Source organism: Chrysemys picta, chromosome 3 (genome assembly GCF_011386835.1).
Source record: "Chrysemys picta bellii isolate R12L10 chromosome 3, ASM1138683v2, whole genome shotgun sequence".
Lineage (NCBI taxonomy): Eukaryota > Metazoa > Chordata > Testudines > Emydidae > Chrysemys > Chrysemys picta.
In genome coordinates this window covers 6,498,885-6,516,328 of record NC_088793.1, presented here as the reverse complement: position 1 = coordinate 6,516,328, position 17,444 = coordinate 6,498,885, and the positions used below count along the sequence as shown (strand labels likewise).

Below are 17,444 nucleotides of genomic sequence, written 5' to 3'. Positions count from 1 at the left end.
TAAGAGACAGTCCCTGCCATAAAGAGCTGATGATCTAAATAGATTCAACAAACTAAGTGAGTGTCACTGTCTTGGCCAAGGTCACACAGAGTATCTGTGGCAGAGCCAAAAATTGAATCCACAGCTCTGAGTCCCAGTGCACTGCAGACATGGAAATCTGTGGGGTTTGCAGGTGCTCAGCACCTCTCAGGTTCTGGCCCTCTCCAATGACCATCTGAGAGCCCCACTTCTGGCTTCTCTTCCACCAGTGACCGCACCTTTCTTCCAGCCCAAACCTCTATAGGCCCGCTGTCCAGTCCCTTCCCTTGACATCTCAGTAGCCCTCCCTTGCAGCCCCCTACATATGCTGCCTTGTTGCATGGGACCCAGTTGTTCTGCTGGGCCCGTCCACTGTTGAATCCAGAATCCTGGCATCTTGGTGCCCTGAATGGGAGTTTAGCCTGCAGTTGAAGGCTAGAGAAGCTTTACCTGTTAATGATCAAGGATCGGACTCGCTAAAGCTGGCCCAGGGTGTTGTAAATTCCATGCCCATGCCCCAGCCTGGCCCCTGCACCCAAAGGGAGGCATCGTCCGGAGGGGAGGTAAGTGCTGTTGCCACCAGCACCCTTCTGTGGGGTTCCTGCAGGGGAGGCACCTTCTCCATTGCAGCCAGGGCTCTCCAGGAGATGGGGGCTGCCCAGGGAACAATGCCCTGTATTAGCGTATCCCTCAGCTGTTCCAGCAACACCACCTCTGCAGCTAGCACTGCCCGTGCATTGGGCTGCACTGGCCCTCTGGCAAAGCAGAGGTTGTGGCCATTGATGTCTCTGCTGTGTGTGCTGTGAATCCCTGTCTCTGCCTGAGCCTCAGGGGGTATAACACTGCGACAGGGCCAGGGAGAGGACTTCATCCTTCAAACTACAGGGTCTCATGTCCTGAGTGCTGGAGGTTCAATACCCACGTACCTGTCATTGCACAGCCGCAACCTTCCTTGCTTGTCACACAGCTTGCCCGGAAGCTGCAGGAGAGGCGGCATTCACAGAACACAGCTCTATGTGTGTTGTTGATAGCAAGGCTTAGCTCTGCTTCTCAGCCCCTTGTTTTCTTTCTTGCATTGCTTCCCCTTTTCCTCTCCCAACGTTGTGTAGCTTGTACCTCCACATGCAGATCCCTGTTGTCATAAATATAAAGGGAAGGGTAACAACCTTTATGTATGCAGTAACATAAAATCGCTCCTGGCCAGATGTACTGAATCACTTTACCTGTAAGGGGTTAAGAAGCTCAAATAACCTGTTTGGCACCTGACCAAAAGGACCAATAATGAAGATACTTTCAAATCTTCAGGGTGAGGAGAAGAGGTTTTGTTTGTGCTCTCTTTGTTTTGTTCCCTCTCTGGACACAGATGGAGACCAAACAGGTAAACCATCTCCTGAAAAGATACCTGAAATGGTACATCTAAAATTACACAAATTGTAAGTCAAGGCAAGGAAATGTGTTAGATTATCTTGTTTTAGCTTTTGAATTTCCCCTATGCTAAGAGGGAGATTTATTCCTGTTTTTTGTAACTTTGAAGCTGAGCCTAGAAGGGTTTTAAATCTTTTTATTTACCCTGTAAAGTTACCTTCTATCCTGATTTTGAAGGTGTGATTCTTTTACTTTTTTTAATAAAATTCTTCTTTTAAGAACCTGATATATTTTCAGTGTCCTAAAAACCCAGGGGTTTGGTCTGTGCTCACTTTGTAACCATTTGGTTAGTATATTATTCTCAAGCCTCCCCAGGAAAGGGGGTGAAGGGGATTGGGGGGATATTTTGGGGAAACAGGGACTCCAAGTGGCCCCTTTTCCTGGATTTTTGTCTAAATCACTTGGTAGTGACAGCAATACCGTTCAAGGACAAGGAAAGGATTTGTGCCTTGGGGAAGTTTTAACCTAAGCTGGTAGAAATAAGTTTAGGGGGTCTTTCATGCGAGTCCCCACAGCTGTACCCCAGAGTTCAGAGTGGGGAGGGAACCCTGACACCGGTCGTCATCGGGATCGAACCGGAGACTTCTGGAGCTTAGTGCATCAGCCTCTGCTGCATGAGCTAAAAGCCAACTGGCTGTTAGCTAAGGCTGTAGAGCAGACTTATTTTATCTCTCTAAGTGGTCTCGGTGCCGCTAGATGGTTCAGAACACCACACCCAGGAGGTGTGTGGGTTACACCTGCACAAACCAGCCACCGCTGCCCCACTCAGATCTGCAGCAGGCAATTTGTAGGTCCCTGAGTTTCTGAGACACCAGCTTTTCCTCCAAGTCTCTCGACTGAAAGAAGGGACGTTCTATAGATGGAAGATTCACCCAGGTTCAAACTGAAGCAGCCTGGAACCCTAAGCACATCATGACATGGGGAGGGGGGGGATCATGGCTCCATCCCTACAGTCCCCCCACCCTCCACCTAGAGTGATAGTGCCAGGAGGGCCCCCTCTGCTCCCAGAGTGTCTGAGGCAGAGTTTCACAGATGTGAGGGCCAGAAAGATCATTGTGATCATCTAGTCTGACCTCCTGCATAACACAGATCATAGGACTGCACTGGAATAATTCCTGCTCCAAGTCCAGTAGCTGGGTTTGAACTAGAGCCCACCCTTCCGAAAAACATCCAGTAATAATACCTAGCTTTTATACAGCACTTGATTCAAACATTTACAGTGAGCGAGAATCCACCACAACCTGTGGTAAGTTGGTCCAGTGGTTAATGACCCCCAATGTTAAAAACTTGCACCTTATTTCTACTCTGAATTTGTCTAGCTTAACTTCCAGCCACTGGATCACGTTACAGCTTTGTCTGCTAGACTGAAGAGCCCATTATCAAATATTTATTCCCCATGTAGGTACTTAGAGGCTCTAAGGTAAACCTTAACCTTCTCCTTGTTAAGCTAAATAGATTGAACTCCTTGAGTTTATCACAATAAGGCATGTTACAAATTTCCAAATGCATATTGCAATATCCAATCTTCCTATACTAATGCGGTCAGTCCATCTTGCAGTTAAAGCACTAGTTCTGATAAACAAGCTGTTGTGCTAAACCTCAAGGAACTAACTCTCCACTCTCACTAAAATTAATCTTCCACTTTGAATGAAGGTTACACAACTAAACATCATTATTACGAACTATTCATAAAGCTTGCAAAGCGGTTGGTTCACTTGATAATAAGCCTTTACTTAGCAATAGGCCTTTTGGCTTAATAGCCAAGAGAGTCTACTTCTTCCCACCAGGCATGACTGCCCGATGCCTCTCTCCTCAGGAGCAGCGTGAGTGTTAACAGGAGTCCCCTCTGCTCTCTGTGTTTCTGTTTGGATGGGTCAAGCTGTCTGCACTTTTCCACTCCTGCTACGCACAGAGCCCTCTGCTGGGCTGGAGTTCGGAGAGCCCTCCAGAGCAGTGGGGTTAACAGCCCCACTGAAATGCATGGGGCAGTGCCCACCCTCACAGCAATTGGTTCAGGCTCTGTGCAAATTCAGGCAGATGTTACTGAACCTGTTTCCAAGCTATTCTTCACAACTGTGAGGAACAGAGACTTTACTTTTTGTAAATGCAGACTGGGATTCTGATGTAATCACGTATCAGAGGGGTAGCCGTGTTAGTCTGAATCTGTAAAAAGCAACAGAGGGTCCTGTGGCACCTTTGAGACTAACAGAAGTATTGGGAGCATAAGCTTTCGTGGGTAAGATCTCAAAGGTGCCACAGGACCCTCTGATGTAATCACACGGCTCCTGGAGCTGGGGTCCGAGGCCTAGGCCTTAATCCAGCCCTGTGTTCACTGACGGGAAGCTCTGCCGGAGCAATGTTCCCCCTGCTGAACATCCTGCTGGAGGAATGTCTCCTACCACATTTCTAAGGATGTGTCTATACTACAAGCGCTGCCGCTGCAGCTACATTGCTGACATGCTGTAGTGTAGACACTCGCTTCAGCAACGAAAGGGGGTTTTCTTTTGCTGTAGCAAAGTCATCCCCTCGAGAGGTGGTAGCTCGGCTGTTGACCCAGCTGTGTCTACCGTCTTCACGGCTGAGGATGTGAGGGAGATTCCCAAAGCGGAGACCTTTTTAGGTGACAAATCTGAGGAACTGTTCCAGATTGTGGTATCGTTAGAGGAAGTTTTGGAACAAACCAATAAACTAAACAGTAATAAGTCACCAGGACCAGATGGTATCACCCAAAAGTTCTGAAGAAACTCAAATTTGAAATTGCAGAACTACTAACTGTGGTATGTAACCTGTCATTTAAATCAGCTTCTGAACCAGATGACTGGAGGATAGTTAATGTGATGTCAATTTTTAAAAAGGGCTCCAGAGGTGATCTCAGCAGTTACAGGCCAGTAAGCCTGAGTGGTTGAAACTATAGTAAAGAACAGAATTGTCAGACACATAGATGAACATAATTTGTTGGGGAAGAGTCAACACGGTTTTTGTAAAGGGAAATTATACTTCACCAATCTACTAGAATTCTTTGAGGGGATCAACAAGCATGTGGACAAGAGTGATCCAGTGGCTATAGTCAGTGATGAGCTGCCAAAATATTAACAACAGGTTCCCTCCTCCTCACCCCACGAGGGGGTCGTGCCCCCCCTGACTCCTGCCACATCCAATCCCGCATGTTCCTTGAGGTGTCCCCCCCCCCGGGACCCCTGCCCCATCCACCCCCCTTCCCTGTCCCCTGACTGCCCCCTGCCACCCCATCCAACCCCTCCTCAAATTCCTGATGGCCCCCCGGATCCCTGCCCCATCCAACCACCCCTTCTCTCTGTCCATGACTGCCCCCCACAACCCCATCCAACCCCTGCTCCTTCCTGACTGCCCTCATTCAATCACCCTGTTCCCTGCCCTCTGACCGCCCCAACCCCTATCCACCCCCCCACAACCCTCTGAACTCCCCTGCCCTCTTCCAACACCCCCTCCCTGCTCCCTGTCCCCTTAGCACGCTGCCTGGAGCCACTCGGCCGAGTCCGGGTCTGGATCCACTGGGCCGGGGCCGGGTCTGGATCCGATCAGCGAGGGCCAGGGCCGGGGCCGGGACCAGCTCCGCGGGGCCCGAGCCGAGCCGGGCCGGAGCCGCTCGACCGGGACCGGCGCCGCGGGTCCCGACCCGGGCCGGGCCGGAGCTACTCTGCCAGGACTGGTGCCGCGGGGCCCAACTCCCCGAGCCGGGCCAGGCCAGCGCCACTCACTCGGGACCAGGGCCGGCGCTGCGGGGCCCGAGCCGGGCCGGAGCTGCTCGCCCGGGACCAGGGCCGGCACTGCAGGGCTCGAGCCGGGACGGGCTGGAGCCACTCGGCTGGGACCGGGGCTGGCGCTGCGGGGACCGACTCCCCGAGCCGGGCCACAGCCGCTTGACCAGGACTGGTGCCATGGGGCCCGAGCCGGGCCAGAGCCAGGGGGCCGGGCCGGAGGGAGCCGCTCGGCCAGAGCTGGGCTGGGCTGGGCTGCACCGCGCCTTGCCTCCCTGGAGCCCCCCCCCCGTCCCAGCTTACCTGCCTGCTGCTTGTTTCAGGCTTCCCGCGAACATCTGATTCGCAGGAAGCAGGGGAGAGGGAGGGAAAGAGGAGCGGAGCGCTCAGGGGAGGAGGGGGAAGTGAGCTGGGGCCAGGGTCTGGGGTCGGGGTGGACAGCTGCCCGAGCTTTTGTTAAATTTAAAAGCCCTTTTAGAACCGGTTGTCTCAGAACAATCGGTTCTAAAAGGGCTTCTAAATTTAACAACCGGTTCCTGTGAACCGGTGGGAACCGGCTCCAGCTCACCACTGGCTATAGTCTACTTAGATTTTCAAAAAGCCTTTGACAAGGTCCCTCACCAAAGGCTCTTAAGCAAAGTAAGCTGCCATGGAATAAGAGGGAAGGTTCTCTCATGGGTCAGTAACTGATTAAAAAATAGGAAACAAAGGGCAGGAATAAATGGTCAGTTTTCAGAATGGAGAGAGGTAAATAGTGGTGTCCTCCAGGGGTCTGTACTGGGATCAGTCCTATTCAACATATTCATAAATGATCTGGAAAAGGAGTAAACAGTGAGGTGGCAAAATTTGCAGATGATACAAAACTACTCAAGATAGTTAAGTCCCAGGCAGACTGTGAAGAGTTACAAATGGATCTTACAGAACTGGGTGACTGGGTAACAAAATGACAGATGAAATTCAGTGTTGATAAATGCAAAATAATGCACATTGGAAAACATAACTCCAACTATACATATAAAATTATGGGATCTAAATTAGCTGATACTACTCAAGAAAGAGATCTTGGAGTGGATAGTTCTCTGAAAACATCCACTCAATGTGCAGCGGCAGTCAAAAACGTGAACAGAATGTTGGGAATCATTAAGAAAGGGATAGATAATAAGACAGAAAAAATCATATTGCCTCTCTATAAATCCATGGTACGCCCACATCTTGAATACTGTGTGCTGATCTGGTTGCGCCATCTCAAAAAAGATATATTGGAATTGGAAAAGGTTCAGAAAAGGCAATAAAAATGATTAGGGGTATGGAACAGCTTCCATATGAGGAGAGATTAATAAATTTTCAGATTGGAAAAGAGATGACTAGGGCGGCTGATATGATAGAGATTTATAAAATCATGACTGGTGTGGAGAAAGTAAATAAGGAAGTATTATTTACTCCTCATAATAATAGGGGTCACCCAATGAAATTAATAGGCAGCAGGTTTAAAACAAACAAAAGGACGTATTTCTTCACACAACGCACAGTCAACCTGTGGAACTCCTTGCCGGAGGATGTTGTGAAAGCCAAGACTATAACAGGGTTCAAAAAAGAACTAGATAAGTTCATGGAGGATAGGTCCATCAATGGCTATTAGCCAGGATGGGCAGGGATGGTGTCCTAGCCTCTGTTTGCCAGAAGCTGGGAATGGGCGACGGGATGGATCACTTGATGATTCCCTGTTCTGTTCATTCTCTCAGGGGCACCTGGCATTGGCCACTGTCGGAAGACAGGATACTGAGCTAGATGGACCTTTGGTCTGACCCAATATGGCCGTTCTTATGTACAGTGGAGGTTAGGTCGATCTTACTTACATCACACAGGGAGTGAAATTCTTCACAGCCCTGAGCGCCATGGTTAGGTCATCCTCGGTGTAGACCAGGACTAACTCTGCCTCTCTGTGCTATTCCAGAGATCCCCAAGCTGAGAGAGTACATCAGGAATATCTTTCTGAAAGAGAAAAAGAAGCTGCTAATGGATTATGTGGCAGAGGCTTTCGGCATTGTCCTGCTGGCTGAGAATTTCAACTCCACACGAGACACGGTGGTACGGCTGGAGGAGCTTTGGGCGCTACAATCTGCTTCACTACTAGCACAGTGATGGTGCAGTGAATAGTCCCCTCTCTTCCCACTGCAGCAGTTTCCCTGCACTCTGCCTTCTCCCCGTTCCATCCCTGCTCCTTTGAACCGGGCCACTCGCCCCATGGTTCCTAGCAGGAGACAAATGCAAATCTGCTCCAAAAATCTAGTAATGAGCTGGCTAGTGTGTAAATGCACCACTGCCCCCGATGGATGGAGCTGGAGCTGTTTATCTATGTGCCATAGACCCTATACTGCTGACAGCTAATGGGGATGGTTCTATAGTTCAAACTAGGGAGAGGGACTATACTTTTTTGATGCAGGAGGCTCTGAGTTCTGTCCCTAGGGCAGGGCTAGATGATGACATGGTAGAAATCCCTGCACCCTTTCTACACTACAGCTTACTCCATTGGCAGCATCAGTGAAACTGTGTCAGAGCTGAAACATGCTATTTTCCCTAGTGTAGACACACCCACGTTGTCCAAGGCCATGCACTACTTGGCCGGTTGGGCTTTTTGATGATGCCACACTACCTCCCGATTGCTCACCGCTGGACCCATATCACCGGGGGACAAAAAACGTATCCCTGCGCCCATTGTGTTCTGTGGGCGGGTAAAGCAGTGAAAGGAGGAAAAAGATACAGAGATTCTGTTCTTTCCCCCCATCTATAATTGACGTTTGAAACCACTACAGGCTTTATCTGCAAAGGCAGCCAAACCTTGTACCTCCCCTGTTGCCCAGCTGTCCCTGCCCCCTCTCCTTCCCGCAGCCCCCAGCATCATGCCACGCTAGGGCTTTGGTTCATTACCGACTCAGAGCACCCCAGCTGGACTGGCGACACCACCTCTTCCAGCACAGTGTGTTCTTTAGATGCCTCCCATCTGGTGCTGACCGAACCCAGGCCTGCGCTGTGGTTTCTAGCGAGAAGAAATCTTTGCCTCCTGTGTCAGCTGCGCAATGATGTGTCCTTTGCTCTTCTGCCACTGCAGAATCACTATCAGCAGAGCGACTTGGAAGGCTTTGTGAAGGACAAGATCGAGGCTTTGGAGAAGGAGATTGAGAAATGTTTTGCCCACCTGGAACAGCCCCTTAACGAAGGCGTGAAGAAAGCAAAATTATCTCACCAAAAAACATTCTCTCAGCTCCTTACAGTGAGTAGCAAGCTCTCGACTTAGACCTCATGTGCTGCTTTCATTCTCTGGCCAGCAACTGCCTCCACCTTTGATTCCCTGTTGCTTATTAACTTTTGAGAAGTGCTTTGAGATCTGTGGCAGAAAGTCCTATAAGGGCTAAGAATTATTATTGGGTGTTGAGAGGATTAATTAAGGTTTGTGAAGGGCATTGGATAAAAGGCACCAGAGGAGAGCAGCATGTTATGGGCTTGATTCTGATCCTCTTATTCGCATGAAGTAGCCACTTACACCAATGGGACTTCTTGTGAGGTAAGGCGCTACTCAGTGAGTAAGGGTATTGGAATCCAGCCCCAAATTAATATAGGGCTCCATTCTGCCACCTTTACTCAGGTGAGTAGTACTTTGTTCCCCTGAGTAGCCCTCAGTGGGATGACTTGCAGAGTAAGATGCTTCTCAACTTGACCTGTGTCACTGTAGTGTGGACGCTTTCTACTACGACAGAAGGGCTTTTCCATCCTGGAGTTAATCCACCCCCTTGAGAGGTGGTAGCGAGGTCGAAAGAAGAATTCTTCATCTACCTAACAGTGTCTACACCGGGCTTAGGTCAGCTTAACTACATCTCTCAGGGGTTACGTCAATCTACGTTTTAGGTGTAGACCAGGCCTTAGTCTCTGTGCCTGTGCTCCTCATCTGTACGGTAGAGATAATAATCCTTCCTTCGTCAGTCTATTAAGACAGTACGTGAGAGGGCAGGGTGTGCTTAGGCAAAATTCTGTATAGATCTATCCTTCTTCCAGCATCTCAGCTTAGCTTTTTGCTGATGCGCTGGCCAGAGCTCTGTCTTTCCAGAAAGCATCACAGAGACTCAGACCTCTCTCCTGTAACCTCTGGGGCTATTGTATGTAAAACCCTGATCAATGGAGGGTCATAGTTCCCAGTCATTTCCTGGGGAAGCACCGGACACTTTATTGATAAAATAACCATTGAGTGCTCACAAAACACACAGTAAATCATATACAACATTGTAAATAGCATTTGGAATACTGTGAAGAACATTTAAACAAAAGCTCTTAGTCAGTAAATCTGCTTATACATACTCTCCCCCTTTTGTTTCGGCTACAAACGTCCCACTATAAGGTTTCAGGGTAACTGTCTGTACTTTAGCTCACATATCAAAACACATCCGCCTCTGGTCTCCTCTCAGAGATGATTTCTCAGGGCTTGTCTACATTTAACGTGGCTTGTGTAGTCATGGCAGAGCTCTCCCCGGCGCTCTAAAAAAACCCACCTCCACGAGGGGCGTAGCTACCAGCGCTGGCGCACTGTCTACACTGGCGCGTTACAGCACTGTTTTTTTCCCACCCCTGAGTGAGAAAGTTGCAGCGCTGTAAAGTGCCAGTGTAGACAAGCCCTCAGTCTTTGCAGGGTGACTATGGTGTGTCGTGTGTGTCACCTGGACTCTTCAGAGCTCGAGAACACTCCTGTCAAACACTTCAGACCCTGGCAGCGAACAAACACTCTGCGGAGCTCCCCAGCTAGCAGCTTCCAGCCCTTGGGGCAGTAGCTGACTGGTCCTCTCAGTTGCTGGTGAAACACAAATCTCTAGCCTGTATCCAAAGTGGTGCAGGGATCGGGATCAGCCTATAAAATATCCATTCGCTGGATCTCTACAAGCCTCTCATTCTATAGGGCACCATCTTCTCCCCATAGACCCAGCTAACATGGGCAAGAATTCACAGACCCTCCCCTCAGTAAGTGCTGCCCCATTCGTGCTCTCTAACCGAGACAGAATCCCAGTTCAGAGCAGTTAGCTGAGAGCCAAATGTAAGTGCCACAGGTTCTGTAGCCTGATTCTTTAATGGCTGTTAATGGTATTGATTGCCATTTGCTATTAATGTAATGAGCTGGGGGTAATAGGTTCTCATTCCAGAATCAGACTCAACAGAATTAAAATGAATAAGTTCAATATCTTGAGGGGAACCCAGGGTGCATGGCAACGACACTCACACTGAGGGCAAGGCAAAGCCTTAGCCACTTTTATTAACACAATCAAGGAAGAGAAGGAACTTCCAAACCACAAAAACAAATAGCAGTAAAATAGCATTAGGGATACCTGTGGTGTCATCCCCTGCATATGCTCATCTACTCACACCCCTCCTAGGGGACCTGGTGTGAGAGACAAAAGGACTAACCCTGTCCCTGGCATGCCAAATGAGTCCGATGGTTCAGACCCCCAACACCCAAAGGCCAGTCCTAGATAAGAACAATGAAGAGCTGAAGGGTCAATGATGGAAACCTAGTGCCCACTACGTGGTGGCTTAGCCTATTGTAGGCCCTGAGTGCTATCATGAATATTCATTCAGATGCCCAGCTTCCCATGTCCAAATCTGACTTCCTCACCCTCATAATATTGGGGTGCCTTTATCCGATAGGTTAACATATTAATGCCTTTTAGCTCATTATCATAGATGTCACCTATAGCTAAAGCAAGTTTGTGATTAAACATTTGCCAACAATTCTATCCGAAAATATCCCAGCCCAATATCAGTTCAGTGTTCCTGCAGTTGCCTGGTATCGTTAAGTACCAACTTCCTCTCTTGAGCAAGCTATTACCCTAGATTTTGGGGAACTGGGAACTGCTGGGCCATTTTATATATGCTAGTCACTCAATTACAGACCTCAAAGTCTCAATACTCCAACAAAAAAACTTCAAAAACAGACTCCAATGACAAACTGCAGAATTGGAATTCATTTGCAAACTGGATACCATTAAATTAGGCTTGAATAAAGACTGGAAGTGAATGGGTCCTTACACAAAGTAAAAACTATTTCCCCATGCTAATTTTTTCCCTCTACTCTTACTCACACCTTCTTGTCAACTGTTGTAAATGGGCCATCCTGATTATCACTACAAAAGGTTTTTTTTCTCCTGATGATAATAGCCCACCTTAATTGATTACTCTCGTTACAGTTGGTATGGCAACACCCATTTGTTCATGTTCTCTGTGTATATATATCTTCCTACTGTATTTTCCACTGCTTGCATCTGATGAAGTGGGTTTTAGCCCACAAAAGCTTATGCCAAATAAATTTGTTAGTCTCTAAGGTGCCACAAGGACTCCTTGTTCTTCTTGCTGATACAGACTAACCCGGCTGCCACTCTGAGACCTACTTTACTTATCTTAACATGGTTAAGCCAATGCCTTGCAGGATACAGGTCTGTAGGTTCCTTGCGTTACTGCTAAGCTAGATCTATGAGCGACACCACTAAAGGTAATAAATGCTCCCCTGTCCCCCGCTCTCCTTCTAGGTCCATAAAACACGCCACTATGGACCAACATTATCCTAATACTGCCCTAGTAAGTAAAGCTGGAATAGCACTGACCTGTTCCCAGAGTGGTGCAGGGATGGGACCCAGCCCTCACAGCAACCTCAGTTCTTGGTCCTGCTTCGATCAGCTGCTGTCCACAGGGCTGTTTTTAATTCCTCTATTTATAACCTTCCCCCGCTCGCTCATTGGCTCAGCTCTCAAAGGTGACCTGGGTATGACCTGCAAAACAGGTTCTCACAATGAAAACTTCCTACACAGCCTCATTAACTGCTACTGAGCTCATCAGGTAACTGCCATGCCCTGTTCTGGAAGTTTCTGGGTCTTTCTGAGTTGCCCTGCCCTGCTGTCCGCACGTCCGTGTGCAAAGACACAGAATAGCCGGCTAAGATCCATGTCTCTCCCCTCTGTATCTCCCCCGTCCTGTGGAGAGACAAAGTCAAACGCTGCAGTGTAAAGCACATGGGTTAGAGTAGCTCTTCAGGACAGGCCTGTCTCTCATGGGCGCATCTACACTGCAGCTGGCATCTGATCGAGCGAATGCACTACAAAGAGAAGTGTAGCAGTGTCGGCACAGGTGGCAGGAGGTGGGGGCGGGGGGTTGCTGCCCCAAGTATGTACCTAGGGTCTTGGACGGATCAGAGTTAGTGTGGATGGATATGTCTACTTGAGCTGGAAATTACATCTTCCAGCTTCACTGCATGTATGTACAGCTCCCCACACAATGGGGCCCTAGCTCAGTTGGGGTCTATAGGTCCTACTGTAATACAAGTCGTAAGTAATGTATCCTATACACACTTCATTACAACTGTGTTTCCAATTATCCAGCGAGACACTGGCAACCGAGGCTTCCACAGGACCCTAAAAGCCGTGTGCCAGAAGAATGGTGTGTATGCGTCCCGGATCTTTTCCCGCATAGACTTCAACAGCGCCCTGGCTCAGCCCATCTATGACAAAATCAACCCCACGTTTGCAATCATATTCAGGTGAGAGGAGCCCTGTCCCACTCAGGCTGCAAAGACACCGAGCCTCCTTTGGTAGGGCTGTCTGGCCTCCCCATTGGCCTCAGGGTCTTGCAGAACCCTGTTCCCTGGCCCTCCTGGGTAACCCGGTCTTCTCTTCATCTTGACTGTCTTGAGTGTCTTCTTCAGACTGATCTGGCTCTTCAAATTCTTCATCATTGCTGTCGTTCTCTATCTGTGTCGTCTGTTCTACTGGAGACTTTTCAACCATATCTGCATCTTCACGGAGCTCTTCTGGCTCAACACTAGAATCAGGTCTGCTAAAATACTTGCTTAAAGCCCCTTTTGCTTCTGTCTTTCAAGTGCCTTTGCCTTGTATACGGCTCTTTTCTTACTCCCACTTGGGTACTTTCTACCAATGTCTCTCGATCTCTTACCCATATTGATAGACCTCACCACATTCTAAAAGAATATTAATTATAGATTTTCACTTTCATATTAGGAAAATAATTTATGTTTTGATAGTTGTACAACTGATTTTCTTCAATAATGTTTATTTTATTAAAATTTATAAAATATGTCCTTATTTTTATATTAGATGAAATTAAGACAATAGGCCTCATCAGTTTTAAGATATATATTTGCAACCGTAATGAACAGTAATGAACTTAAGTCTTAAAGCAGCAAGCGAATAGCATAGTTCATTTATGATATTTTAAGTATATGGAATACCAAAACAACGTGTCGTTATAAGTGTTATAAGTGTTTTTGCATTGCGGAATCAGCTGGGGCTAGCTAACGCATACATAATTATTATTATAGAGACAATTTATAACCATGGTTAAGTTCAACTTACCAGTAAAAATGCAAATAATCCTTGCAATACAGCAAGAGGAACTATGTGACAGGTTGCCCAGCAGCTCTGGGTTGCCTCATTCCAAATGCACGCCGCGCAGCCGTGACGTCAGGGTGTGACTCAAACACGGGCGGTACGCTGGGGCCAGCTCTGGCCCCCGGAAGGGGTGGGGCTTAGGGCGGAAGGGCTGGGGCTGAGGGGGTCAGAGCCAGCCCCAGCCCACCCTGTACGGTAAGTGCCCCCTCCTTCTCCCTCCCCCACCGGGGTAGCAGCAGCAGCTCGGGGCTCGGGGGCTATTTAAAGGGCCCGGGGCTCCGCTGCTTCTACCACCCCGGCCCTTTAAATAGCTCCCGGAGCCCTGGGGAAGCGACGGGGCTCCAGCGGCTATTTAAAGGGCCGAGGCAGTAGAAGCAAGGGGAGCCCCGGACTTTTTAAATAGCCCCCAGAGCCCCACAGCCCTACCCCAGGGCTCCAGCAGTGGGGCTCTGGTGGCAATTTAAAGGGCCTGGGGCTCCAGCCCCTGCTGGGGAAGCCGGGCCACCTCGGAGCCGGTGCGCTGTACCAGGGCATACCGGCTTACTTGATTTCTCTTCTTCAGGGTGCAGGGCCCTCTTAGGCGCGGGGCCCGATTCAGGGGAATCGGTGGAATCGGCCTAACGCCGGCCCTGTTAGAGGCCCTATAAAGGCAGCAAAGCAGCCAGTCAGTGGCACAGGAGCTAGCAAACAGAACGGAAAACAGCGGAGTTCGAGTGGGCGTTTATAAGGGGAGCTTGAGGAGGGAGCGTTTGGTGTTTGTTTGTTTTTGTTTCCACCTGACAGAAGCTTAGGTGGGAAGGTTATGACAGATACAGAGGCAGCAGTGGTAGTGACCCAAGGAATGGAAGAGACAAGGAAGATGACCGGATGTGGAAGCTGCAAGATGTACATTATCCTGGAGCGGGTACCTGAAAAGAGCTTCCTTTGCATGAAGTGCCGCCTCATAGAGCTGGTGGAAGAGAAGATCTGAGGTTTGGAGATGCAGGTGGAGACTAGGTTGAATTTCAAAGGGGATTCGAGCGGATGATGGAGAGAAGGCCAAAGGAAGCTGAAGGGAAAAGTCAACACTCTCAGATGCAAGCTGGACTGGAGAACTGTGAGGTGAAAAAAGTGGCCAGTGGAAGCATGTGACTACGAGAACCAGGCAGAGGAAAAGACCAGCTAGTGAAGGATGAATAGAGCTGAGGAACAGGTTTGCTGAGCTGGAGAATGAAGAAGGGGCACAGCAGGCAGTAGTGGAAGGTGAGAGGGCAAGGAAGAAGAGAAGAGTGGCTAGCCCTAACAGCAGAGGGGAAGAGTCAATAGAGAAAGCCTCTATCCTCCTGCGACTCGCAGAAGATTGCAAGAGGGAACAAAAGACAAGAGAACTTGCAGCCAGAAAGAAGGCTGGAGAATCGCACCACCTCCAGGATGAGGCAGATCTATCTGAATGGGGCTCCTTACTAAGAAGAACAGACAGGCCTGTCACCAGAGCTGATCCGGAGAAAAGAAGGGTGTGCTGTCTGACGGGCGCTAAGATACAGGCCAGGCTGGATTTACAACTTTCGCGCCCCTAGGCACAGAATCTTCAGCACCCCCCCTTGCAGCCCTGCCTGGAGCCCCCTCCTGCATCCCCATGTGGCCCTGTGACCCCCCCCAGCAGCCCTGTGTGGCCCGCTCTGCCTCCTAACCTGGCTCCAAGAAAGCTGCTGTGACTTGAGGAAAAAAATGCCCCTGCCACCTGCCTGCCAGCTGTTTGCTGCCACTCAACAGACCAGTCAGCCTCAGACAGCTCAGACTGTTCTGGCACCACAGTGGCCTCTGGAAAATTCTGCCTCCCTCGAACAAGACTTCTGCACATGTTTCAAATGGCTAAGGGGAGGAGGCACAATATGAGACCAGCAGCGGGTGGGGCATCTCAGCAGGGGGAGGGGCAGATCTCCCTCCCGAGCAGTGTGGCCAGCCACCGCAGGGCAGCAAAATAGCCCAAAGTACCGCAACTCACAACTGCTAAAAATAGCCCAACTGGGCTAGGAAATTTCACACTTGGCAATCTTAGTGCACCCCTAGAACGCTGTCGCCCCTAAGTGTGTGCCTACTGTGCCTAACTGGAAATCCGGCCCTCGATATGGCATGTGGATCGGAGGCTGAAGAGGATCCTAACAGGAACAGGAAAGAATCAATTGACCGTACTTCACATGGGAACAAATGATACTGGTAGATTCTTTCTGGAGCGCATCAAGGGAGACTGTGCCAGACTGGGGAAGATGCTTAAGGAAATGGAAGCTCATCTTCAGTGGGATTTTACCTGTCCCTGGAGGAGGATAATGAAGGCGAGACAAGATTATGATGGTCAACAGATGGCTCAGGCAGTGGTACTATGAGGAGGGCTTTGGGATGTTTAACTACGGGGAGGCAATCACGGACAGAGATTTGTTCCCTTGGGATGGACTCCACCTGAATAGGGAGGGAAATAGACTTCTGGGATGGAGGTTGGCACAACTGATTAAAAGAGCTTTAAACTAGGAACTTGGGGGAGATGGTTGGGAGATGCTCATATAATCTCCACGCCTGATCCTAATATTGACCAGGAGGAAAAGAATACAGCAGTAGGTAGGAGAATGGACATTAACAGGAAAGATACTGCTAATACCGGTGAAGGTAACAGACAGGAGATACTGGCAGTAGAATGACTGTACCCAATTGGGTGAGGAATCTGGGCAAAGCCAACCAGCAACAGTTAAGATGTTTGTCCACCAATGCAAAGAGCCTGAGGAACAACACGGAGTAGGTAGAACTCCTGGTGCAGGAAGTGAAATCGGATACTATCGGGATATCAGAAACATGGTGGCATAGTAGTCATAACTGGAGTGCAGGTATTGAAGGGTATGTGCTGTTCAGGAAAGACAGGACTAAAGGTAAAGGTGGTGGAGCAGCCTTCTATATTAATGATGTGGCAGACTGCAAAGAAATGAGACATGATGGAATGGATAAAACAGAATCTGTTTGGGTCAAAATCACTTTGGGGAAGAAATCCACCAGAGGCTGCACTGGGACAGTGCTGAGGGTCTGCTACAGACCCCAGGATCTGATTTTGATCTGGATAGAGACCTCTTTAATGTTTTTAGTGAAATAAATACTACTGGGAATAGTGTGATTATGGAGACTTTAACTTCCCAGGTATAGATTGGAGGACAAGTGCTAGTAATAATAGTTGGGCCCAGATTTTCCTGGATGTGATACACTGACAGATTTCTTCACCAAAGAGCCACCGAACCCACAAGAGGTGATGCCATTTTAGATTTTGGTATTAGTGTGTAGTGAGAACCTCAGAGATGAACTAGTTGTAGAGGACAATCTTGCTTCGAGTGATCATGAGGTAATTCAGTTTAAACTAAATGGAGGGAAAACTACAAATAGATCTGAAACTAGGGTCCTCGATGTCAAAAGGGCAAACTTTAGAAGATTAAGGGAATTAGTTAGGAAAGTGGACTGGATTGAAGAACTGAAGGATCTAAATGTGAAGGAGGCTTGGGATTACTTTAAATCAAAGTTGCAGAAGTTACCTGAAGCCTGGATCCCAAGCAAGGGGGAAAATTTGTAGGGAAGCGTTACCAGACCAAGCTGGATGAACAAGCATATCGAACAGCTTATTAAGAGAAAGCAGAAAGCCTACAAAGAATGGAAGTTAGGAAGGATCAGCAAGGAAAGCCACCTCTTGGAGATCAGAAAGTATAGGGAAAAAGTGAAAACCGCCCAAAGCTAAGCAGAGCTGGACCTTGCAAAGGGAATTAAAACCAATAGTCAAAGGTTCTGTAGCCATGTAAATAAAAAGAAAACAAGGAAAGAA

The 17,444-nt window shown here is 48.7% G+C and overlaps 1 protein-coding gene and 1 long non-coding RNA gene across 3 annotated transcripts in view; one reads left to right on the top strand and one right to left on the bottom strand.

Annotated features, from left to right (window-relative positions):
• LOC135982137 (uncharacterized) overlaps window positions 1-17,444 on the bottom strand; it is a 530,422-nt gene that overhangs the window by 416,931 nt on the left and 96,047 nt on the right. The window lies entirely within an intron of this gene.
• The window catches only part of LOC101950004 (nuclear GTPase SLIP-GC), a 113,554-nt gene that overhangs the window by 70,466 nt on the left and 25,644 nt on the right, over window positions 1-17,444 (top strand). For both annotated transcript variants that reach the window (XM_065587427.1, XM_065587426.1), the window contains 3 exons: window positions 7,135-7,268; window positions 8,290-8,451; window positions 12,590-12,747. In XM_065587427.1, the coding sequence (XP_065443499.1) occupies window positions 7,135-7,268; window positions 8,290-8,451; window positions 12,590-12,747 (454 nt within the window). The remainder of the gene's footprint in view (window positions 1-7,134; window positions 7,269-8,289; window positions 8,452-12,589; window positions 12,748-17,444) is intronic.